A 25,601-nucleotide genomic window follows, 5' to 3' on the forward strand; every position below is an offset into this window, starting at 1 on the left:
TGGCAGAGAGAGGGAGGGTGGGAAGGAAGGGTGCCTTCTGAGAACACCCAATTCTGAGAGGTAGATAGAGACTCAATAATGAGGGAGGGCATAAGGAACTCCACCCTGCCCTGGGGAGGTGATTATAACTCTGCCAGACAGCAGATATCTTTGCTTCTTTCTCTGTGTCCCCTAAGTGTTCCCTGGATGGTTATCTAATCCATGCAAAAACGTGCTGTAATGGAAGTGCCTGTGTGCTGCCAGGGCTGGATGAATCAGAGCATAAGAGATGTAGAACTTGGCCTAGCTGCTTCCTAGAAAGGGTAATGATTTCCTCTTCTTTCCTGAAAGAGGCAAGTGAGTTGACTATGTTGTCACTTCACTGACAGTAAGGCTTACCTGCTGCCACGGTGCCAGCTTGTAAATGCTAAGGGCAAGGCAGGTATGATAATATAGTCCTATTTCTAAGCTTTCAGCATCAATCAGCGTGACAGAGGTTAGAGCATTCTCACAGAATGGTTGTGGTTGGAAGGAACCTCTGGAGGTCATCTTGTTCAACCCCCCTGCACAAGCAGGGTCACCTACAGCCAGTTGCCTAGGACCACGTCCAGATGGCTTTTGAACATTTCTAAGGATGGAGACCCTGCAACCTCCCTGGGCAACTTGTGCCAGTGCTCAGCCACCCTCACAGTAAAAGTGTTTCCTGATGTTCAGAAGGAACCTCCTCCTGTATTTCAGTTTGTGCCCATTGCCTCTGGTCCTAGCACTGGGCACCACTGAAAAGCACGTGGCTCCATCCTCCCTTCAGAGATTTGTACACAATAATAAGAGCCCCCTGAGCCTTCTCTTCCCCAGGCTGAACAGTCCCAGCTCTCTCAGCCTCTCCTCATAGGAGAGATGTTCCAGTCCCTTAATCATCTTTGTGGCCCTCTGTTGGATGCTCTCCAGTAGCTCCATGCCTCTGTTGTACTGAGGTCCCCAGTACTGGACACAGTACTCAAGGTGTGGCCTCACCAGTGCTGAGTAGAGGGGAAGGATCACCTCCCTCAGCCAGCTGGCAACATTCCTCCTAATGCAGCCAAGGATACTATTCACCTTCTTCACAGCAAGGGCACATTGCTGGCTTATGTTCAATCTGGTGTCCACCAGGACCCCCAGATCCTTTTCTGCAAAGCTGCTTTCCAGCTAGGTGGTCCCCAGCATGTACTTGTGCTTGGGGTTGTTCCTCCCCAGGTGCAGGACTTTGCACTTCCCCTTGTTGAACTTCATGAGGTTCCTGTCAGCCCATTTCTCCAGCCTGTTGAGGTCTCTCTGGCTGGCAGCACAACTCTCTGGTGTATCCGCCACTCCACCCAGATTTGTGTCATCGGCAAACTTGCTGAGGGTACGCTCTGTCCCATCATCCAGGTCATTAATAAAGATGTTGAACAGGACTGGATCCAGTACTGACCCCTTGGGTACATAACTAACTATTGGTCTCCAACTAGACTTTGTGCCATTGATCACAACTCTCTGAGCTTGGCCATTCACCCAGTTTTCAGTTCACCTTGCTGTCTGCTCATCCAGCCTGTACATCAACAGCTTCTTTATGAGGTTCTGTGTTCTTGTACATCATTGAAATACATAATGAATTTTTGTGCAAGTCTGCTCCAATTCTGTGTGGCACTTCTGTCCCGCACCATGACATCTGTTGATACTATGTTCGCCTTTCAGGTGTGCTGCTAGCAGACTTTCAGTCTGATCACGCATTTCTCTTCAGACCTCTTACACCATTGTGTCAGCCCTGGCACAGAGTGTGTTGGCTTGTCCATTCCTAAGGCCAAACACTTCTGCTTTTCTCCCTTCCTTCCTTGTTTTACCTGAGTACATTTTTGATCTGGTTTTGTAATGCATGCAAAGGGGCAACAGTTCAATGGAGAGATGGATGAGTGAGCCAATGTGTGAGTGCTTCTGTCTGGAAATATTTATCTATCTCTTTTTCCCTGGGTATCTGGCCATGTACCTTTGCCTTCTCTTCTTGGGTGCTTGCATGTTGGTGGATATAGCTATTTGGACTACCATGGGGCCTAGGTAGCATCTGGGCTGTCTCCAAGCGTGAGCCAGTAGCTAGAACATCAGCTGAAATATCTGAAACCTGGTTCCTTGAGGTGCTGCTTTGGATCATGAAAGAGTGGGGATTAGGTTGGTCAGGGTGATTTGGAGTGCACCAGAGAACTTGTTTGAGGAAAAGGAAGATAAGGGAAGGAAATTAGATGTGGCTGAAGTTTGGGAGAGTATGTGTTGAAGGCAGGAGAGATCTGTGGGATAGGAAGGGGAAGGAGATAGTAAGAATGGGTGGAGACAGAGCTAGAGAGAGTCATTTTGTTGTATTTAGATTCCCAAAGGGACAATAATAGCACCTGGCACCAGTGGCAGTAAATTATAAGCCCAAGTTTAAAGCCAATGGCTTATCATTTAGATTGGCAGGCTTGCTGGCTACCTTCTCAACCCTGCTGTCTTTCTTTTTTCTCTAAGCTCTAAATCCTGGTTAAGAAGGTATTAGACTGAAGCTGATTCTTTGGCTGCAGACCAGAGAGAGGAGTTCAAATGGGCATATGGGCACCACTGGCATGTGTCCTTGGGATGTGACTTAGGGAGAAGTGCTGAGTGATGCTGGTGATACTGTGTGAGGCTTGGACTCTTGGTGTGACTGAGGGGTAGGTAGGCCTGGAGGTAATAAATTTTGAAGAAGAAAAAAAAAAGGTGCTCTTACCTGGAAGTGGCTGCCAGAATCTCTGCATGTGAATGGACAAGGTTGGGGTCGTGACCTCTTTAGCATTTTTCTCTCAAAGCACCACAGAGTAATTCCTACTGAACTAGTAGAAGGAAAAGCCCAGTCTCCTGTATCTACTGGGAGTGGTTTATGGTGGGCTGCCAGCAGGCCACAAAAACCATCACTCAGCAAAACCTAGAGATCCTAACTGCAGCAACAACACAACTGGTTGAAATGTGATTTGAAGTGGGGTGAATGGCAGTCACAGAGTGGGCGCTGGGTCGGATACCCAAGGGTGGCCATCCTGCAGCATATCCCTGTTCTGTCTCTTGTGTGTTAGTTGCTGCCTGTCCTTTTTGAAGAAGGTTTTCCAAAGGATGTTTTGTTTCTTGTTTTGACACAGTACAATGCAGAAGGATAATGCTGGCACATTCTCTTTCCCACTCTCTGAATTCAGCCCAAGTAGCCTCGAGGGCCTGACAGATTAAGTTTTGCTGCAACCAGCAGGACCAGTTAGTAGATGTTGCTTGGAAGTGAAAGTCGGGACCTTCTCTGCAATAGGTCTGGATTGTCCTCACCATCCTGAGCCTTGGTGTGTCTGGACTAGAAGGGCTGCTTGGGTTGGGTCCCAGTGTGGCTGTTGAGTTGGCCAGATACCTCTCCATTCCCACTCCTCCCTCAGCATGTGGCTCATTGTGATACAAATATCTCATCATTGCCTGGGGAGAAAAGGAGTTTGCAGGCAGCTTCACCATATGCTGTCACTGCCCACGTTGTATTTGGTCTGCGGGTGAATGGATCTCTCTTCAGGCATGGTAAGTTACATCTTTTGCTTATGGTAGCAATCTCTGAAAAGGAGAAAGCTTCACAGTTTACTTCTTTGGAAGATCAGCGAGGTGAGCTTCCGGAGACGGGAAAGGGGAAATGGCTATTTGGAACCAAGCTGGTTATTCCTCGTGTAGTCCAGAAAGTGTGTGATGGTGGTTGCAGTTTTCTGCTTGCTTTTCTGACTTATTACATAAATTAAGAAACTGAAATGAGTGGAAGAGATAGGTTAGGCTTTTTCTTTTGTTCCTATCCTACCACCACCATTAAGCATTGATTTCCCAGCTTAAGCACTTACACAAGTGAGCGGTCTCTTAGAAATCAGCACCCACATGATAACAGGGGTGGCTACTGCTTAAAAATCAGATGGTAAGAGACTTGTTCAAAGCAGAAGCAATGGTAGCAAGGAATGGAAAGCAAGAGCTTGTTTTTCCCTTTGCTTTCTGCTGGCACTGCATAGCCCCATATCTCTGAAGTAGGACACCTTCCTCATCTAGCACGGCTTGGCACTGGTGTTTGAGAGGTGACACAGGTGTGCTTTGTACCCTGTAGTCTCCTGTGGGGCAGTGCCTGTGAGTGAGAAGGAAGGAGGGAGGTGGTAGTGTGGGTTTGGAAACAGCGGAAACAGGGCGGTCACGTGATGGTGCAGATTAACTATTAATATTGGGCTTCTGTGCTCCAGTTTTGCCACTGAAAGCAAGCAGCTTGTCCCAGAGCATGTCTGAGACTTGAAAATGCAGCAGCCATTACTGTTCAATGGGCAGAAGCTGGCTGAGCTTTTAACACCAAGCCCATGACTAGAGTAAACACTCTAGGAAATACTGGTTTTAAGACAAGCTTTGGCATGGTAGAATCTCCAGCCTGGCTGTCAACAGAACCACAGTATCATTAAGGTTGGAAAAGACCTTTAAGATCATCAAGTCCAACCATCAACTGAACACCACCATGCCCACTAAACCATGTCCCGCAATGCTACGTCCATGTGTTCCTTGAACACCTCCAGTGATGGTGACTCCACGACTTCCCTGGGCAGCCTGTTCCAATGCTTCACCACTCTCTCAGTAAAGAAATTTTTCCTAATATCCAGCCTGAACTCCTAATATCGAGTCTGAACCTCCCTGGCACAACTTGAGGCCATTTCCTCTTGTCCTATCACTCATCACTTGGGAGAAGAGGCCAACACCCACCTCTCTGCAACCCCCTTTCAGGTAATTGTAGAGAGCGATGAGGTCTCCCCTCAGCCTCCTCTTCTCCAGACTGAACAACCCCAGTTCCCTCAGCCGCTCCTCATCAGACTTGTGCTCCAGACCCCTCACCAGCTTCGTTGCCCTTCTCTGGACACACTCCAGCACCTCAATGTCCTTCTTGTAGTGAGGGGTCCAAAACTGACCACAGTATTCGAGGTGTGGCCTCACCAGTGCTGAGTAGAGGGGGACAATCAGTACCCTACTCCTGCTGGCCACACTGTTTCTGATACAAGCCCGGATGTCATTGGCCTTCTTGGCCACCTGGGCACACTGCTGGCTCATATTCAGCCGGCTGTCAACCAGCACCCCCAGGTTCTTTGCTGCTGGGCAGCTTTCCAGCCACTCGTCCCCAAGGCTGTAGGCGTTGCACGGGGTTGTTGTGACCCAAGTGCAGGACCCAACAACACAGCTGTCCTTGGCGTGGGCTGTGGCTTAGCTCTGATTTTCTGCCTTTGCTCTGAATAGCCTCTCCATTGTTGGCTTACATGAGAACTGCACTTGCTGGGCTCTGCTTGTGCTTTCTTTCAGCCTGTTGATGTCAATGGGAGTTTTGGGCATTGGTCCACAGCTCATCTCACAGGAGGAGGCACTCAATAGAGGCATCGACTTCTCGTGTAGATGGAGACTGAGTTAAACCAGAGCAGATTCACTTCTAAAAATCCCTCCCCTTCTCTAGAGCTATGTTCCCAGATACACACTTCTTGTTGAGCTGCAATTGGTTTTGAGGAAATGATGACCAATACGTCAGAGACTAACCCTCTGTCTCCAAGCCAAAACCATATAATTACTTTTTTCTAAATTCAAGGCTTCAAAAGCAAAGGTGTCCTGGGGGTCACAGGTAAATAAAAAAAAGCACAAATAAAGATACTTAAGAGAAACCCTATTAAATTTGCTGATTTTCCTCATTGAAAATAGTATTTTCAATCTCCTGTTGGACTTTGCTTGCTCATGCAAAGCAATTTCCATAGGAATGAATTTGCAAAACTGAGGATCCTCTAGAGAGTTAGGAACTTAGTGTAAATGAGAAGTCTGTGGTCATGTCTCTGCTCGGGCAAACTACATTTTTAATTCTAAAAATGTGCTTGTGTTTTAAAATCCCGGCATATCCTTGCAAGCTATAATTTCACCTTCATGAGTTTGATTATGGAAAAAATAGTTTGAGCTGTTATACAAAAGACAAAACCCTGAATCGCTTTGCAAGTTACTTTGCAATCTTATTGTAAGCATGCTCATTTTTGACAGCATAGATAAGTCTTTTGCCTATCTGTGGAAACTTCAGGAACTCACTATCCTGCATATTGCTTCAAAGGCTCATCAGACACTCCTGTAGGCTCCGGCATGATGGTATGTGGGCATAATACAATCAAGAAACAAGGAACAGTTTAGCAAATCATTTTCCAAATTGCAAAGCTAGTGGATTTGTGCAGTTCCTAGCATAGGTAGAAATACCCTTAAAATGGAGCCAGTCAGACGTCTGATTTTTCTTACTGCTGTAAACCCGTTACTTGTTACATTTAGGCGATGTGGTTTGCAGTTGGGGAAACGGCCATAGGTCGGGGAATGCCCTGGGTTTGTTCAGGGAAGTCTGTTACAGCTATTGTTTTCTGTATGTGCAGGAAAGAGAGACAAGCCTCACATAAGAATGTGGTGTACCTGGCTAGATGATAAGACTGTATATTCAGCGTACCTTAATGTAAGTCTTGAAACCTAAGCTGTGGTGCTTTGTTCAGAGCTCTGATTGAAATAGCACAGTGAGTTCATGATAAGAGTATTTTCATTGTAGTTCTGAATTTGATGTGCTATCAAATCAAGCTTGTAACTTGTTTTCAATTTAATAGAATTTCCTGTCATCCTCTGAATAACATGGCCAGCTCTGTTAGTTTTTAAGTGTTGTTACAAGAATTAGTGTGATTATGAGCAGTGGAAGTGGTGCTCTTGGAAAATGCTTTTTGAGCAGAGAGACTTCTAGTATGACATTTTTTTAGTATTCTTGTATCTTTTCTTTCATCATATACCTAACGTTCTTTTCAAGTCTGACAGCTACAAGAAGTGTGAAAGGCATTTTTGATGTGCTGATTCTTCCCATTTGCATTTTGCAGACTCTTTTACTATGGGCAGTTATGCTAAACAACCTATGGAAGGACCCTAGAGATGAGTGAAATGGTAAATCACAAGAAGCTGAAAAAAATCAGATTGCTATCTCATGATGTGGCTGCTGGTAGGGTCAGAAATAGAAAGCAACAGTAACTACTGCTGCTACTGTGAGACTTGTCTATGTTGCTTGGTCTGCTGAATAAAACTCTGTACTGAGTTGAGACAGTGGTTCATTTGCTTTCCAGACGCAACCATCCAGATCACTCAAACACCCTCAAAACTATTCATATAAATGAGGTATAAATTTTTGCTTTTATTATCAACCTTTTTCTGCACAGAATGAACTTGGCCTTCAGACATTCAGGTCTGTCTTTGTACTCTGCTCTTTCTTCTTTTAATGAGATGATCTGAACTTTTGCCTTTCTGCAGTGTGGTGGGTGAACGAGCCCTCTTGGTCCTAGGACATGACCATTTTGTAAGCATGAGATGGGCCAAAATCCTGAACTGAAAAAAGGAAACACCAAAATGATTTGTGTGTTAAAATTGATAAATGTTTTACGAGCACTGGCATGTGTTACACAGGCTCTGATATGGATCTTGCAGGCTATTGAGTTGAAGGTTTATTTCCAACTATTTGGAAAGTGGATCCTGATGCAGACAATGGAGTGGCATACATGAGGTCAGCAGTTCTCCAACTAGTTCTTCGTGCACAGCTCTAAGGGTTGCCGTGCTCTGCTAACACTTGTTTAGAAGGGTAGTGGCCTGCTTCTGGCTCTGAGCTGGCATATCACTGCTCTTGCATCCTGCAAAAAGTTGGCAGGAGTAATGTGTATCCTGTGCTGGCACCCATGGGCAAGTGGAGATGCTGAAGCTCAGCACATTGAAGTGTCCAGGGAAAAGGCACTGTTTGCCAAATTGGTTGTATTGCTTCTCACATTGGGGAGGCTTCCCTGGACCAGCTCCTGTGCCATCTTGAGCCATGTGCAGCCATGAGGGTGTGAACAAAGGGGTTGCAACAGGGTGTCAAAATCCATAAGTGTGATCACCAGAGCCGAAGGGAACCATATACCTACTTAAGAGGAAGGACAAAGCACAGGTGGGGATACTGGCTCCTCTAAAATCCTTGCAAGCTGTTCATGTGGGTACAGGCCTAGGCCAGCTGTTCAAAGTTGGTAGGTCAAACCCCATCACAAGCTCTGAGCTTCAACCCGCAAACACCACCACGGTCCCCATGTGCTGTGTAGCGTTGTGTTGTGAGGCAGGTGTGGGCAGGCAGTGCTGCATGTGGGCATGGGAGAATGTTCTCTTAGCACAGTGGTTAGTTATGTGCTGCATACATAGATTAGCTCCCTGGAGTAAGAGGCCTTTATCCTGTTAGCTAGCCAGCCACTTCAGCATGTTCCCTTGTCACTAACATGTATGTGAGGTTCAGCGGGCTGGGGAAGCCAGGGGGACAAGTAGGTGGTAGGGTGGGCAATATGGGAACAGTTATGTTCCTTCATAATTTCTCACTGTGGTTATTAATGTTCTACTATTCCCACTTCACGGATGTCTATTTGAAGAAAAAAAAAGGTCTCTCTGGTTTGTTAATCATCTTCTGGCCTGTAATTTCTAATACAGTACTTGTTTATGTACAATTATTTTCATGTGCTCATGCAAACAAGTGGGATCTCATGAATAGGTATAGTCATGTGAAAGGAGAAGATGCTGAAATATGCAGCAGGGCTGTGCAGACATGACACGTACACGTGTGTGTGTGTCTCGGGAGGAGAAGGAGCGGGACTCTGTGTCCTGTATTCAGACTCTGTGGAGCCTGAGCAAGCCCCATGGCTTGGGATGTTTGCTTGTTTGTTTGAGACAGGCTTGTTTTGGCTTCCCAGAGCTGTTTATGCAGTCAGTCTGCATTTGGCTTTTTCAAAGTGTCTCCACTGTCCACAAATCCAAGTTCTCATCTGAAGACGTGACCTTGTGTGTTTTCTGCTTAAAGTTGCCTTTGTGAGTGCTCCCAGCAGTACTGGCTGAACCCAAGACAAGGGTTCCCACAGGGTGATGTCCCTTGCACTTAGCTGGAGAGAGGTGGGAGGTGAGTCAGAGTCACCTTTTGATGCTTCCATTGTGAAGAACAGACCATGCCTGCCTTCCTGGCCACTGAAAATTCCTTTCCTGATTTAGTGCAATGAGTATACCCCATGTTGCCCTATTTTTGAGAAGCTCCACTAAGACCAACCCTCCAGCTAAGAATCTGCTGAAAAGGTGCATATTCCAGGTTCTCCCCAGACAAACCCACTGATGTCCATTGGACATTTTCTGTGGTGGATTATAGATAGATACAGTGTGTTTTTTATACCTCCTGAAAAGTCCCTTGTGCTAACTATACCCTCTAGGGCAGGTTTTCGGGCTGACAAACAGGCATTCAGGGCAAAGAATTTATGCCTTTAACCTTAAACACTTGATATCACCATGTAAAACATTCAGGTTAGCTCTAAAAACATGAAAAAATTGACTTAAAAATCTAGACTTGAAACAATTTTGAGTCTGTCTTTTTTCTTTTGCCTTCCGTGTGTACAGCTATCCTTTCCTCTTCTGGGGTGAACCTGTGCAAGTGTGCACTCTCTTCTGGAAATCTGGTGTCCTGGATGCCTAGGCTGTTTGCTGTCTTGCTGGTATGCACGAGGCCCTGTGGTTTGCACAGAGCCTTCGGAGTGTCTTTTAGTTTTTTCAGTTAGCTGAGAATGGTGTAAAGGTAATCTGTCACACGCTCTGGTAGTGCTTGTGTCCTTTGGATGTGGAGCAGCCATCTGTGGATTCTCTTACTCTTTGTGTCCCTGTAATATCACAGCTGACACGAGTCTGTACCTTTCACTGATTCTAATTTTTTTTTTCTTCTTTCCTAGGGTATACAGCTGTGTGACTTTCAGAGCCTGCTCTGTGTCTCCCTGCTTGGAGGAAACTCTGTTTACTCTATTGCCTGACTTGTGCTAATGTCTTAACCCCTTCTTGGTGTGCTCTGGGACAGCATTTAAACAGCAAATGGTGGAAGTGTGTGGGGCTGCTTGTTTCAAGCTTCCAGCACTGCCATCTCCCATGTGCTGCAGCAGCAGAGCTGAGGGGAACGGGATAAAGCCACAGGAGGCAGTGTGCCTTCTGCCCTAGCTCTGCCTGTGGCAAAAGTCCGTGTAGAGGCAGGGCTTTGGAGTCACGTCCAAGCCAAGGCTTCAGTTAACAGTTGCAATCTGGGACTGCAGAAGTGAGACAAACTATAGAGACATCAGATGATACGTTAGACTAGACTGGACGTTCCCTGTGGACAGCTTTGGAGCCAAGGCCAGGAATGAAGGGAGGAAACAGTCACGTTGGCAACCCTGAATTAAAAGCCTTGTAAGCTTTTTCTCAGGAGCCACTACCATGCCTGCCAGCTGTGAAACTAGACCCCTCTGGCCCTTTGCACCCCTCCTCCCTTCCTAGGCTCTAGTGAGCAGGAGGGGCGAGCCCAGCATTTGAACTTTGGTAGCTTTGGCATGTGCACATAAGTGATTGGGAATTAATGAATCCTGCCCCTTCTTTGTGTTTTTGTTACCCCACAGGTGCTGGAGTTTTTGGTCAGGTCTGTTTCCTGCACGAATGGAGCTTTGCATTTTTTCCAGGCCTCAAAGAAAACTCAGCAAGGGATTTGGGGGTTGGCGAGGAATGAATAGATGAACCATCTGATGTACCCTGCAGATCAGCAGACTCAGACTCTGCCAGACCAGCAGGGGAAGTGGCTGCTGAGCCAGAGATGCTCCATACAGAGTGTTCACTTCCTCCATCCCCAAATTCAAATCAAAGGGCTAGCAGTAAAAGTGCCAGGGCAAATCTGTCCCATTATATCTGGGTGTAGAGGGACAGGACTTCTGTATGGATCTAGAGTGTATCTGGAGACCGTATGCCACAAAGATGACACAGGAGCAGTAGAAAACCAGAGTCACCTACAGATAGGCAGAGAGTCTGCTTAGACCATAACTGTGTAAGTAGGCGGCTGTGTCTGCATTAGCTGTGGCTCTAGTGTGATAATCAGCGAGAACTTCAAAAAGCAGCCTGTAATTTGAATAATTTTGTCTGCTTTCTGGGCCTTGGGAGCAGTGGGAATTTGGATGCTCTGCCAGGTGGCAGACCTTGCTGGCCAGGCTTCGGCTCACACTCTTCTGTAGCAGGCATCAACCAGGCCCAGCAGCCTGGTGCCACTCGGTGGTGATCACTTGCCCATCCTTCCGGACTGAGATGCAACTGGCTTGTGCTTGTTTAGAGAGCAGTCACTTGTGGGATTGATGTGCTGTTCTGCCAGTGAAGACTCACCTGTGGTTTAGGGCTATTTTGTATTTGCTGTAGGCTCTCACCTGTTTCTCTTCAGCAGTGACAGCTGAGCCCCTCCCAGGTGTGCACAAAATGAGGTGACTAATGACATCATTTTGGAGGGGATTTTGGTGACCACAGAGGTAATTTTGTTGTGGTTTTCATGGTTCACCGTTTGCTGAGTGTGTGATCCCAGGCAAGTCCCTGCAGTACACTTTTTTTGTAAGGCTTTCTCTGGTTTTTTTCTTGTTAAGTTTGAATTCATTCTCAATGATCACTTAGTAATCAGCATTTCCTCTGCTGCCCTGTCCAGAGGTGCTAAGTGGTCAGTGTTTGCCTTAAATGGAGGCTGTGGATTTATGGCACTTGCTGGCAGAGGTGTTGCCTGGAAAACTGGGTCTCCCCTGCCTGATAGAGATGGGGGCCCTTTATGACAGTGTGGAGAGACCGTATGTGTTGATGTTTTGTAGGGGTTTCAGGCAGATTGAGGTTAAATGTTGCAAAAAAAGCGTTAATGACTAATTCAACTGAATATGAAATAGAAATAACTTTCTAAAGAGTTGAGGCTTTTCAGGATATTCCACAGTATCACCACAGCTTACAGTCTTCAGATGTTGGGTTTTGTTTTTGTAGGAGGGGACTGTTGGCTAAACCACTTGAATTAGCCCGTATTTTAAAGTGCTGTGAGGCTGTTTAACTTCTGGTGGAGCAGTTTGCAGACTGTGACAGATGGTAATTGTGATTTAAGGCTGTGGCTGAAATACAGCCCTCCTGGTGCTGTGCTGCTGCAGGGGCTGGGCAGGGAGCTCCTGTCCACCTCTGGCACATGGACGTGCTGGGTAGTGAACTTGCACTCCTGGGTGCAGACAGTGGGTGGTCCCCTGGCATGGGGCATCCCTGGCTAAGGGCTGCACAGAGCGATGCAAATGTAGAGTACCCTCTGGTGATTGTTAGGAAGGCCTTGCCCCCTTGTTTCTCTGCTGATTAAAGTCATGTGTGCCTGAGAGCCTGAGCCTGGCTGGGGGTAAGGTCAGCTGGAGTTGCTTCAGCTTTACAGCAGTAAGGAGGAGCCTGTGACAGACTCTTTTTCCTTACGGTTTTTGTACTGCAGAGCTAAGAGGTGATGCCCATGACCTAGCATGCTCAGTGACAAGGAATTTAAAAACCCGGTCAAAAATGAACCTACAAAACAGCTTTAAAAGTTTTTTTCCTTGTTATTCTCCTAAACCTTTCAGAAGGCAGACTCAGCTTTGCCCCTTGTAGAGTACCCATGACCATACTGGCGAAAGGACAGGAGCCACAGCCTGGCTCCCTTGTGCCCTGCCATGTGGGCACAAAGCACTGCTTGCCTGGGTGGGAGATGTCTGCAAAAGCAGAGGGCACTGGGCTCCAGAGGTACCTGGAGCTGTTGGGTCAAGGAGGCACTGAAAGCTTCAGCCTCGCTGCTGAGCTCTGGCTGGGGCCTTGCAGGGTTTCACATCTGGCTTGTGGGAGCGCTGCCTTTGGAGGTAGCCGATCCCGTTCCTCTAATTCAGCCTGTCCTCTAAAAAGCGCTCTGCTGAAATCCCATGCTTCGTTGGTAGCATGAGGCTGCTGCTGGCTCGCCTGCATGCATATCTCCCTGCTCTCTGGTGGCTAGCAGCTATGGGCCTCCTGTCCCTGCGGCCCCCTGGGCGGTCCACCCAGTGCCACATGGTGGGACAGAGGTGGGACTCGGTCAAGCAGAAGCCTGCAGCAGCATCATGCTGCACAATAGCCACTTTGTGCAGCGCCCTGACCTCATCTGCCCACTGCGCTGCAGCTGCACCCCTGCCCTGCGCCTTAACCCTCCGCACGCTCTCCCCGCCTGAGCGGTGGTGGAGCAGGGACAGGCTTTGTTTGACAGCTGGCTTGTGGGGAAGGCTGCTCTTCCTGGCCCAGACCCGGCTCTGGGGGCTGAGAGGGAAGGAGGTCAGGCAGGCTCCTTGCTCTCAAATGCCTTCCCAGGAGAGAAGGGCCATGGGGCCGTGGTCCCCCGGCCAGCTTGGTGCGTGCACCGGGAGTGGCATTGGGCTGGAGCTCACACATCGGCATTGCCTCTGCACTGGCGTCCAATTCATCTGCCTGTCACAAGAAGCATCTTGTTGAGGCCCCTTCAGCCCTCTGCTTATTGGGCCATGGACCTGCTTCACTGCCTTGCTGTCATTTTTTCTCTTTATGGACATTGCATCACTGGGCATGGTTTCTCCCTTCGCATCAGCCTTCTGCTATGACTTAAAGACTGCAGTTTTTCCTCACTTTGTAATGTTTCTCCTTTCGGTTCTTTTTCCAAACAAAGCAACATCATTAGTCTGTTTCTATATTCATTTTCTGTAATAGACATTCAAGCGTGGTCTGCCGTGTTGTTCCTGGAAGACTCTGGACAACTGGGAAACTGGCTGGTAGGGTGAAGAGCTGATCTGTGAAGAGTTTTAAGATGTCAACAAGTGACAGACACGCCAATACCTTCAGTCAAAGTGCACCAGCTCTTCTGTGGAGGGTCCTCAGCAAAACTAAGAGAGACTTCTGGCCTGCTTGTTGTTCTTCTAAAAGTCTGGTCTTAGAGACAATTTACAGCACAGTTAATGTATACAGACTTTTTAAAAATTTTAAAACCTTTTTCATTAAACAAGTGAAAATCCCTGCAAAATTCTTCAGTTGTAACAAGCTGATTTACTGTAAATTAAATGATGAGTTAAGTTGAACTGAGAGTTCCTGTGCTCTCTTGCATGAAATAGACTAAACTGGTTTGAAAAAAATGGTAGTAGTTCAAATTGCATCCAACTCTAGACAGGCCCTTAGGTTTAAAACTACAACCACATAATAAAATAAATAATAATTATTTTAAAAAAACCCACCAGTAGACAAAAGAGCAGTTGCTTTGTCCTTTGGAGGTAGTGAAAATGAAACCATTCTAGAAATAGAAATGTGCATATAAAAAGCAGATGTAAGATGTGTTTATTAATATACAAGCTGATATTTTGCATTGTACGCTGATTTAAGAGATTGTTCAAACTCTTAAATATTTGAAAATTAAGCTGTGATGCCTGCCTTTAAACTATTCATTGCCAGAGTTTTAAATACTCATTTTTCAACTGCAGTAGTGTGACTTGAATTCATCTTTCTTGAGGATTTCACTATTCCTGGAATGACCTTGCATTAAGAATACCTATATTTTGTTTGGTAATGCATATTACAATCATCTGGATGATGCAGTTTGTATACGATAGTTCTGGATACAGTAGTTTGTGTGCATAAGCAAATACATGCGGGCACCGCTTACCATCTGGGTTAGTTCAGAACTGCTCGAGTCAGCATTAGAGGACTTGGAGCACTACTGCTTAATTGGAGATGCCTCCTGAAGCAAGGCTGGACTAGAGAGCTGTGCTCCTAGAGAAGCAGGGGTGGTGGTTCATCTCTGCTCTTAATGTGGTATTTTGATGTGGCAGTGATGTGCAGCAAAGCCACATGTGCCAGTTCAGGGGTTCATTACTGCATATCATTTAGTAAATATATAACCCTCTAAGTGATCATTTCCAGTCCCTGCAACTTTCTTTTGAATCCAGGTCCAGGACAGAGAGAGTCACTGGGCTATGAGGAGAGAGTATTTGTATAACAGGAGGTGAGATTGGTGCGATGGTTCTTAGGCTGAACTGATTCTGCTGTTTTCTGGGAGTTTAACCCTAAAATGTTCCAAATCAGTCTTATTTTTAGAGTGAGGCGTAACTCCTGTGCCCTCAAAAAGACTTTCCACATTTCCTTAGTCATGTCATTTCCTCCTTTTAAGTAGAAGCCACAGCAGATCATAAAATAAAACTTTCCTTCATGCAAATAATAGTGCTTCCAAGCTCCAGGTTTTGTCTTTGATGCCAGCAGTTCTCTCGGAGATCAACAGAAGGGACTTTTTAATTGAAATAGAGAGGCTGAGCACATAGCTGCCTCTTTTTCTTCCATTTCCTTTTCTGCAGGTGGAAGAAGGAGTCTCAGAAACCAAACCCTACAGTTTATTCTCAGCTCTGCTACTAACATTCTCCATGACCTTTGGCAAATCTCTGCTGCTTTTCTTGTCACAGCTTGAAAAAATAACTCAAGGAAATAAAACTGCACTTCTAGATTGGCCTAGTAGTTAGGAATAATCCCGGGGTTACTAAACTGAACATGTCACCTTTGTTATAGGCCATTCCCCCAGCTTTAGGCTACTGCAAGTCATGTAGCCAAATAAATGTTATTTCAGCTCTGCCTTGTATCTGTGTAAATAGGAATTAATGAGTTGCTGCATCTCGTGGCTGGGTTGTGACGTGGAGGTCTCCAGAGGGTGGATGAGGAGAGGCTGCCGTGGAAAGTCCCTGGCTGTTGCTAGGCAGCACTGCGTTTTAGCTTCCCCGTCCGAAAGTCTGCGCTCAGGTTTGGCAAGGAAAGGGAAAACCGAGGAATAGAAAACCATACAAAGATGGTTGACTTACTTTTTGTAAAGCATGGCTTTACTGTGCTGGTTGCAGAGAGCGTGTGGCTGCAAGTGAGGTGGAAGCAATTTGATTAAATAGAATAACGTTTGATAACTGGCCTTCTATTTATTCATTCTCAGCTGCAGGATCATGTAGCTGGCTTGCTTGTGCGCGCGCTCTCTCTCTCTCTCTCTCTCTCTCTCTCTGTGTCCCTCCCTCTGTTTTGTTTCTTATGATGATCTTGGACCCTTGCAGTGAAGCTGGAAGAGTGCAGCACAAGCTGTCTTGCTCCACTTCCAGTCTAAGTGGAAGTAGGAAAACACAGCATTTCCAGAGAGCTTCCTCTGCTGAGGTTTATGCTCCAGTTTTACAGCCTGTGGTTGAGGGGGTGTCACATTTTCATTTTACTATGAAGTCCATCAAGAGGCACGCCAGAGATCACTATTAACTAACAAAAATTGTTATGCAGGGCATCTTACTCTTGCTGCATAATGCATCCTCTTTGAACTGTAACAATAGTGCAAATAGTGGTAAAATCCTCATATGATTAAAGCTCATCACAACAGCATCACTAAAAAAGCATCTCTGTTTTCTGCAAGAAGCGTAGGACTTGGGATACAGCTGAGCACTTGAATTCCTCTTGGTAGAGTCTGGCTGGTTGTCCATCCACCCACAGGCTAGTTCAAACTTTTCAGTCAGTCTTTGTCATTGTCTTGTAATTGCTGTCTCTGTTGTTCCTCCCTATGCGTTTTAATAGAAGGCCAGGATGAGTAAATTTAAGGTCTTGCTGCCTCTGCTAATTTGTAGTTGGGAAATAATGTCTTTTGTTGCACCCCAATGGTTGGTGTATCTGTGGGTGGGACCTCCCTAGGCATTGTACTGTGCTGGACTGTACTGGAAGATGTGGTACTTGCTCCCTGGCTGACAGACTTGTGTATAAAGATACATTTGCCCTTTCAGCAAAGGATGCCATGGTGCTACTGAGGCACTTCGGAATCTGGTGTCACAGCCTCGCTCCATACTTGGGGGTTCAACCAAGTACCACTGTAAAGCTCAGCTTTACAGCAGCCTAGAGAAGCTGAGCCTCGTGCAAAGTCATGCAGCTAATAGTCAAATGGGATGTGGCAGGGTATGTCCCGCTGTAACAGTGCTCTTCCCCTAAAGGATGGGGCTCGAAATCTGGAGTCCCGATTCTCACTTCTGTTGCTCGACCCTACTTTGTCTCGCACATTTTATCCCGCCAGTGGGCTTGTGGCTTGAGCTATCTAGCTTACCCTTTCTCATCCCCACCAGCCAACATTTCACAGCAGTCTAGAAGAAAAGCTTATGGAGAGACCAATACTTTGCAAGACCTCACAAGTCCTCACTTTGCCCTTCCCTGCACCCCTGGGGTTTGTCAGCACCGCCAAGTTCTCCCTTCTCCTCAGTCTTTTTCACTGTGTGGTTGTGGGGGGTCTTAAGAAAGGCAGAAACCTCACAGTAAATACCAGCCTTACAATAACTGCCTTGCAGCCTGGCTGGGAACGGGGCCCCGCGTTGTTTTACAGGAATTCTCGGAGAATTACTTGCTTAGTTGGACAGCATGGGCTCGGGTTAGTTCAGTTCAGCAGTTCCCTTTGTCTCCTTCTGCCTGGTTTGTGCAAAGACTTGTTGCATCCTTTTAGGTTAGAAACCTTGGTGCTGTGCTGACCCTGCAGCCTGTGCTGCCAGGTCAGACCTGGGGGCAGCGGCATCAGGCACAGCTACTGTTGAGCAGCATTAGGTTTCACCTGCAAAAGGATAAAGAGAAAAAGCTCAAAATCCTTGCAGCACCTCCTTTCTCCCCCATGCGTGCTTGGAAAGTGAAATGCACTTTCCTCAGGCCTCGAACTACCTACATACAAGTTTCAAGAATTGCTGCAGTGCCTGTCTCTTTTCCAGGCATGTAAGCGGGCCGTGAGTGTGCTGAGGGCTGGATTTTAGATCCAAGAGGCTGGTGCTCGTAGAAATGGTGGGTGGGTCTCCAACCCCCACTCCAAATTTTAGGCAGCTGTGTGGATTGGCACTGTAAAGACATGCTCATGGGGTGTAGAATGACAGAAGGTGGTGGAAGAGTGGGACTTCTCCCACCAACCCCCGCAGCAGTACTTTCTACTGGAAAAATAATGTATACTTTCACCTGAGCACTGTCTTCAGTTTTGGCGGGTTTGTTTCTTCTGATGTTTTGGGGGTTGTTTGTGTACTTTAGGTTTTTTTTTAAAACTTTTTGAGTTTCCAAGGCTCCCCTTACTGTGTTGCTTTTATCTTGTCTTCTGCTGGAAAAAGCAGGAAGACTACAAACAAAAGGAGAGAGGAAGTAGAAAGGTCTCGCTATTTACTGTCCATATTGGTAAAATGGTGGGATGTCTTTCCACAGGTCTTCTGTGTTAAGAACTTAATCTGAAAAACACTTCAGTTGCTTTGTTAAAGTAGGGTTGGGGGGGGAGGAGGCGGGGAGTGTTTTCCCACACTTCATACAGCTTTCCAACTGGAAAAGGGTAGAAAACAGTCAGGAGCTAGGAAAATCTATTATTTCTTTCACAAGCTGATGGAGAAGCTTGTTCCTGACATGCTTCCACCACCAAGTTTTTTCACAATGAAAAATGTAGTTGAAGTATTTTTTTTTTTATGGAAAAACTGTTCTCTCTTGAAGCCTTGTTTTTCCACTTTAAGTGGGTTTTTTAAATTTTTTTTTTTGAGGGGAAAGAATGATTTTATTTACTTGCCAACTTTCAAAGTGCTGCTTCAGAACTGGGATAGAGCTGCAACTCACCTGTTTATTTCTGTAGTTACATGGAGTAATTGCTGTTTTAAGTACATCCTGGTTGCTAAGTTGTGCGGTTCATATGTTAGGACAACTTTAATGGCTCTTATAGTATATGGCAAAGGGATTTAGGACTGTGGGTAGGGGCTTTTTACCTTGTTTTTTAATTCTAAATAAATAAACATAATGAAAATAACTGTTAAATAATGGGAACATCCACACTTACATTCAATAGACTATTTTTTTTCTTCATAAAAGGAAGATAAATACACCTGCTTCAGGACAGAGGCTAACCACTAATTGACAGAAACTAGGAAGAAATTTCCTTTTAGGCAGTTCCATCTCTTTCTCTGTGAAATTTCTTGTACTTTCTTTTGAAACCCAGGGTATCAGCCACTGCCAAAGGACTCTGTGCAGGTTGGGCGAGACAGTCTCAGATTAGATTGATTACTTGATGACCACCTCTGGTAATTCTTTGTCTTTCATATCTCACTTAACCAACTATCCATCTTGTTTGCTAATTAAATGTTGATGAAAAGAGACTCCCTACAACCTCCCTCTCTCTGTTCCCTCATGCTACTGCTACTAATCCCTGGATTCTACTTCTCTTTCAGAAGATGCTGCTCAAGAAGAATTGTGGAGCGAAGACTAGAGTTATTAAAATTCGTGTAAGTTGCCCTTTTCTGGTGCAGTTCCTTCATCTTTCCACATACATCTAAATGTGGTGATTCTCTTTGAACATCTACACCCAGAAGATTATTTCTGGAGGTTTCCTGTGGCTTGATCAGCTGCATAACAAAAGTTGCTAGCCTGGAGTATAGACTGTAGATGCAATTTAGGTTAGGTGCTGACAAGGCTAATAACACATCCGCTTTTCCATTTTGGAGACTATGGGTTCAAAGTTCCTTGGAATGAAAGTCTACATTCCCCTGCCATGAGCTCATATAGTTATACTTAGCTGTCCTGTAGGGTGTCATTTGGATTCTTCTTGACCAAGGGAAGTGCTGGTCTGAGGTAACAAGTGGTGTTCAGCAGGGGGGAGAAGTACTGGTAGATAGCTGCAGAAAAGGGACTATACCTGCATGGTGCACTGATGTCTGTAGAACTGTATGGGATGTGGGTCTGGGTGATGGCAGATGAAAGTTAAATTGCATGGATGGTTTTGCAGCTGGGATGACACTGCAGTGTCTGAGCATCTCCCATTCTTAAGCGCACGCATGCCTAGCAGGGCTAGGTTTGCTCAACTCCCCTGCTTGTAGTTTGTGCTGCCCACACCTGTGAGTCTGTCTCTAGTACCCCATCCCCTGACTCTTCAGTCAGCTTGTCTCCTTTGTGGGTACCTTGGCTTTCTTTCAGGCAGTGCTGTATGGTGATGCGGGAGATGTATGTGTGACCTTGCACGTACAGCCAAAACAAGTTCCTCAGTCCACTGAACCCCATATGACCCTCCACATGTTTGCAATACACAGGTAAAACCAGGTCAGGGTGAAAAAACAGATATCCTTTGTGATAAAACTACTACTTTCACTGCAGTAATTATAGCCAGCAATGATGCCTTGTAAGAGGGATGAATGGCAGACCAGGATCCTTCAGGGTTTACACCTTGCCCGGCAGGAAATGGGACTGAAGCTTTTGTGTACCCAGAAGTGCTGCTGTTTACGGGTGTGCTGTTGGGTGCCCCTGCCCATCACTGCTTTATTTGAGAGGAGAGGGAGCAGGTAGGGCTGGCTAGAGCCTTGTACAGAGCAGCTCCTCCTGTGCCTTCTGCCAGTGCACTTCAGTCTTGTCTTCCAGCAGCCCCACAGTGACCTGATACTTCTGATTGAACAATCCTGATCTGTTATGTATTCTCTTTGTTTGGATTGTTTTCAGTGGAGCTGCCTCCTCCTGTGCCCTGTGAGCTCTCCCCAGACTGTGCCTGTCCCTCAGACCTACCAACAGTCTAATTCTGCCACAGTGTTTTAGTGCAACTTTTTTATTGCCTTTCTTTATCCCTGCCCCATGTGCTTTCGCTGTTTTTTCTGTGTGTCCCGGGTCTATGGCTGTGTCCAGTGCCTGGGGTTTCAGCAACACCTCGGTGGGGTGGTTTCCCCTGACACTTTGAGCTCATTATTGCGGCTTACTTTTGCGCCCCTGAAGAATCTGAGAGGCAGAATTATCCCTTTACTCCCTACTGAGTCCATGTCAGCTCACAGTAAAATAAACAGCAGAAACTGAGAGCACGCCTTTCTGACAGATGGCACAGAATCCACGCTTCTCTGGCCAGCCTTGCAGAGCTGGGACAGTGCATCTCTACCTGAGGTGCTCGTGTAGTTTCCATGACAATAGCATATGATACTTCGTACTCTCTTGTTGGTCTGTCATGGTCACAGAGCTGTTAGGTAAAGGAGCATTTTTGCTTCCATTTTTCAAATGATTGCGAGTGCCCCTTTTTGTGTACCCAGCTTAGAAAGGAGGCAGCAGGTCCCTGGCAGAATACCTTGCCAAGGTGCCTCAGCTCTGGAAGCAGCTAAGAGAGGTTGATATCTCTGAAGGATGATGCTGTGCTCTCATCAAGTGAAACCTCAGTCCAGCCAGTAAGACATGCTTGGCACAGGGTTTCTTCTCAGTGTTGCTGAGCAGCAGGACAAGAGGTAACAAGCACAAGTTAAAACGCAGGAAATTCAGGTTGCCCAGAGAAACTGTGGAGTCTCCGTCCATGGAGATATTCAAAGCATGCCAGGACACAGTCTTGGGCAACGTGCTCTTGCTAACCCTGCTCTGAGGAGGGGGTTTGAACTAGACTATCTGTAGAGGTGCCTGCCAACTTCAACCATTCTGTGATTTCTGGCTCTTGCCCAGCACTCAGTAATGGAGTCAGAGCACACCAGGGACCTTAGTTCACTTAGGAGGGCTATTCTGAGGCCCTACTGAATGTGACCTTTTGCAAAGGATGATAGCAGGAGGGAAGGTGAGAGGCTTGGTTCTCTGTTGCTGAGGGTCTGCTGACACAGGTTCAGTGTTGGGACTTTGCCATTGTGGTGAGGGTGGAAGAAATGAAGACAGATCTCTTACAGCAAATGGGTTGATGAGCTGTTACAGGAGGAACCAGGCAACTGTCTGTGTGTCTGAACAGGAAACATCACCATGTGAAACAGTTTGCTTGTGTCGCTGTAGCCCTGAGAAGCCCTGATGCGTAAGTGCTCCTGTTTAAGCATAGGTAAAGACCACACAGTCTCTTTCTGAACTGAGGTGGGCAGTGACATCCAGACAGCGTACAACTGGATGGAAATGCAGTGAGTGAACTGATCTGAGGGGCAGGCAGGCTACCTAACGGTTTATGCCAGGGGTTTGAAGCAAGGATCCCTGCTTTCTACCCCTGCTTCTCCTGCTGCTGAATAGCTTGAAGGAGAAAGGATTATGCTTATTCCCTCCTGTGCGAGGACGACAATGACAGTGACCTGCTAGTAACAGCAAGAACATGATGAAAATGCTTCATTGACGAGGATAATGTCTCATGTGGTTGTGAGATAATGCATGCTTTTAAAAATACCTTCCTCCTGACTGGTATTTTGATTGCCTTGACATTTCGGGGCTTTGCTGGCATGTCAGGATGCAAGGTGATGCTCTCTCATGCATGATCCCAGCTATGCTCTTCCTCCCTCTCCTTCTGGAAGTGTCTCCCCTGGGAAGGTAAGATGGAGGGGCAGTGTCTTTGCCCTCTGGCACTGAAACACCGTTTCAGCCCTTGGAAAATGTTCATGGTCCTTGGGAGTCTTTCTCAAGCAGGTGATCTAGGCTGGGTTTTGCTTTTCCATGTGCTGTTTTAACACTAAGTTGCCACCTTGTCATTGTTCCTTATACTTCAGCTTCCCATGGGGCCAGCTCAAGCAGTGTTAAGCTACAGCCTTTCCACTCACTCGGCAGTTCTTCTGAAGTGGGATGATGGGACAGTGATGTGACAAGTCTAAACCTAGACAGATTAAGGCAGAGAGATTAATAAACTTCCCAATTGTGCAGCAGCTCAGTCGTGTTTGAAATGTTTTCAGGAATAGCAGCTGTGAGAGGTCAGGGCCTACAGTGAAGAGAAAATAATATTAAAAAAATCTCCCTTCTGTTCTCCTCCAGTAGAGGATACTGGAACAGGAGAATCAGCCCCTGCTGGCAGGTGAGCAGAGATAAATTGGAGGTGACAGCATGTGTATGAAGTATGGATTTGTGCATAATAGATACGTGTAGCATAGCATATGTCAGTGCAAGGTGAGGGGTAGGCGTGGCCCTACATGGGTGCTGCACGGTGAGGTGGGCAATGCATGTGTGCAGACCTGGTTACTGGTGCCCTAAAGTGTCAGCTAGTGTGATGACTGTAAGTGGATTCAAGGTGCTAGGTGTGGGTAAGACGGGTGCACGCACGTGCGTGGGTATTTTAGCATCCAGAGCATGTTTGCGTGGTGCAGTCAGGTGTTGTGTGGAGACACTTCCTTAGCACTGGAAGGAGGATGACTGCATGAGCATGTGCTTGCAGGGTGTAACTGCCTGTGCCCTGGACGAGGCTTTGTCAGCTGTAGCCAGCTCTGAATGCAGAGATCCATCTTCCAGCGTCTTTCTACATAGGTCTTCAGTTCTCCAGGCCCTCTTGGGATGAGGGTTACAAGTCTGTCATCTAGTTCTGTTCTTGTTCTTCCTTCACAAACTCCTACGTGCAGTCTCTGAATGGGATCAGTGAAGCTGGGCTTAGCACCAGTAGGTGGGTTAGAAGACACAACTGGTAAGCCCCTGGGTATCTCGAGAGCTCTTGTTGGGGCAGGCAGAGAGGGAATAAGGATTTCAAGGCCAATCTGATAACCTGGCTGATCAGAGGGATGTTTTCTGCTATGTAAAAATAAAATAAGAATTTTAAATTGGAATATAAACCTCTTGTGCTCTTGCCTTGATCTTATCAATGTTGAGAACGCCCTCTGCTTGGACAGGGGCCAGATCCCTGGAATGACTTCCCTGTCTCTTATCTCTTGTCTCTGCATCCTAAAAGGCCACTGCAGAAACATGCTGGGTTTTCTTCTCCTAAAACAAGGGATCTTTTCAGCTTGGAGCTGAGCAGGAGATATGCTGGCCTGAGACTTCTTGGCAGACGCCTGAGCTATTCACAAATGCAAGGCATGCTAGGTGACAGAGCAGTATTGGTGCAAACCTCTGGTTCTGGCTGTACAGCAAGAAGTAAAGATTTCTAAAAAGTCAGAAGACTCTTTGTGTGTGTATACATACATATATATACACACACACATATATATGTTGCCCCTTCCATCATGGGGTCCCAACGTGCTTTGCAAAGCATTGCTAAATATAGCATCCCAGAGGCAGATAAATATCGTGATTGCAATTTCAGAGTGTGTTAAACTGAGAAACCAGCAGAGAATGTGACTTGCCCGAAGAAAGACAGTGTGAGGAGAACTGAAGTTTGGGCTTTGATCTTCAAACCACATTCCTTGAGCTGTGTTCTTATTCATGCTATATCATACAGTCTAAACAGCTCTGACATCTCAGGCAGCAGAGATCCCAAACTGCAGCGTGGTAAAAGTTTGTCAAACCCTCCTCATTGTCTTTAGTATGTGACTGCATGCCTAAACCCGAACCTGCCCTTTAGAAGCAACAAGAGAGACTCATCTCCCTGGCCAGTCGCATCCTTGGGTTACTTGCTGAGCAGAGGCCCCTCATGGAGATCTGAGCACTCCAGTTCCCTAGGTGGGCTCTTGCTTCCTGTTGATGAGCACATCTCTGCTGAGCAAAATGGAGAAGGTCCTCTCCTAAGTGAGAGCATGAATATCCATTTGCTTATTGGGGAAACCAGCTCCCTCATGCTCCTCCCAACCCAGCCACCAAGCTGCCTGCTGAAGGTCTCTCTGCAGTGATAGCTGGCCCTGGAGAACTCCAGCCCTTGGTATGAATAATTCCTGACAAAAGACTTCATCCAGAGTTTCTTCTGTGGGGAAGGATCTGGTGTAGCCAGCGAATGCCTCTGTTTGTTAAAAACTATCGCAAACATCTGGCTGCAGACATTGTTTTATTTAGTATTGCTTTTATTGGATTTCATGGCAAAGGCTAACCAGCCTTCAGCCTGTCCATAGCAGCCAGAAGAGGGACTGTCATGTCTCTCTTTTCTGCTTCCTTAAAGAAAAGAATTTTCATTGCTGCCTGCTTTTCATAAATTCCTGCCATGTATGCCCTTGCACCTGCTAAATCATGTAAGTGCTTGCAGAATAGACACTGTGGAATAACCAAGAGCTCTGTAATCCAGACAGCACCATGAAAGTAGTGAGTGGCTGGCGAGTCAGGAGGCTGACATCCTATTTTCAGTGCTGTCCTTGCTTTGTGGTCTGATATGGGTTGTGGGTCTGGTTTAAGAACGGGGAGGTGGAGAGGGGTAGAAAGGATGTTAGGACTGAGGTGCAGCCCAGCGACCAGCTGCTCCTGGGACAGCCCTGTGTGTTGGTGGTGGCTGTGGCTGGTGGCACCGTGGTTCAAGGGGCTGGGAAGCGGCAAGGCATGTTTCACAGAGAGGGGGACAGATTTGGTGACTTTTGGGTCACACCGAGGTGATGGGGCAGAGAGAAAGAGGTGTAGGGAATGGCAGAGGGTCACAGCAGCTCTGCCACTGTTTTCTGGCAGAGCTTTAAGTCCAAGATGGCAGGTCAGGCACATCTTTTACCACTGCATCCAGGCCCACTGCAGTTGCTCCCGGCTCCCTTTTGTTCGCGTGGCTGTGGGAACCTGGCACCCGTTCCCTCTTCCAGTCCCCAGAGCTGTAATCCTCTTTTCCCACACACCTCTCTGATAATACACCCACTTCCTGTGCTTGGCTTCCACGGCTGGGGCGGTTTGTCCAGAGGCAAGTGCACTGTGTCAGCATGCGTTCGCAGCCTGCTCATGCCAGGGTAATTAATACTCACTTTGCAGTTTTGATTTGGATTCCCTTTAAGTTGAAAGTAGCGTGCTGCTCTGTGCCAGCGTGCCTGGCTGGAGGGAATCGGGTTGCCCTGGTCTCATGCAAACTGGAAACTGCACATGCCCAAGTGTGCACCACGCGTTGACTCTGTGAGAAGCATGGTACCTGGGGTTCCCGGCCCGAAGGGAGGAGGACTGTGAGGGCAGCCAGG

General features: G+C 46.7%; 1 protein-coding gene across 2 annotated transcripts in view; it reads left to right on the plus strand.

Moving 5' to 3' along the window:
• The window catches only part of LOC104254649 (uncharacterized), a 65,451-nt gene that overhangs the window by 30,898 nt on the left and 8,952 nt on the right, over positions 1-25,601 (plus strand). The window contains exon 4 of one of the 2 annotated variants that reach the window (XM_059835192.1): positions 19,086-19,139. The exons of the other annotated variant lie outside the window; for it this stretch is intronic. Coding sequence (XP_059691175.1) covers positions 19,086-19,139 — 54 coding nt within the window. The remainder of the gene's footprint in view (positions 1-19,085; positions 19,140-25,601) is intronic. 2 annotated transcript variants of the gene reach the window in all.

This window comes from Gavia stellata, chromosome 2 (genome assembly GCF_030936135.1).
Source record: "Gavia stellata isolate bGavSte3 chromosome 2, bGavSte3.hap2, whole genome shotgun sequence".
Lineage (NCBI taxonomy): Eukaryota > Metazoa > Chordata > Aves > Gaviiformes > Gaviidae > Gavia > Gavia stellata.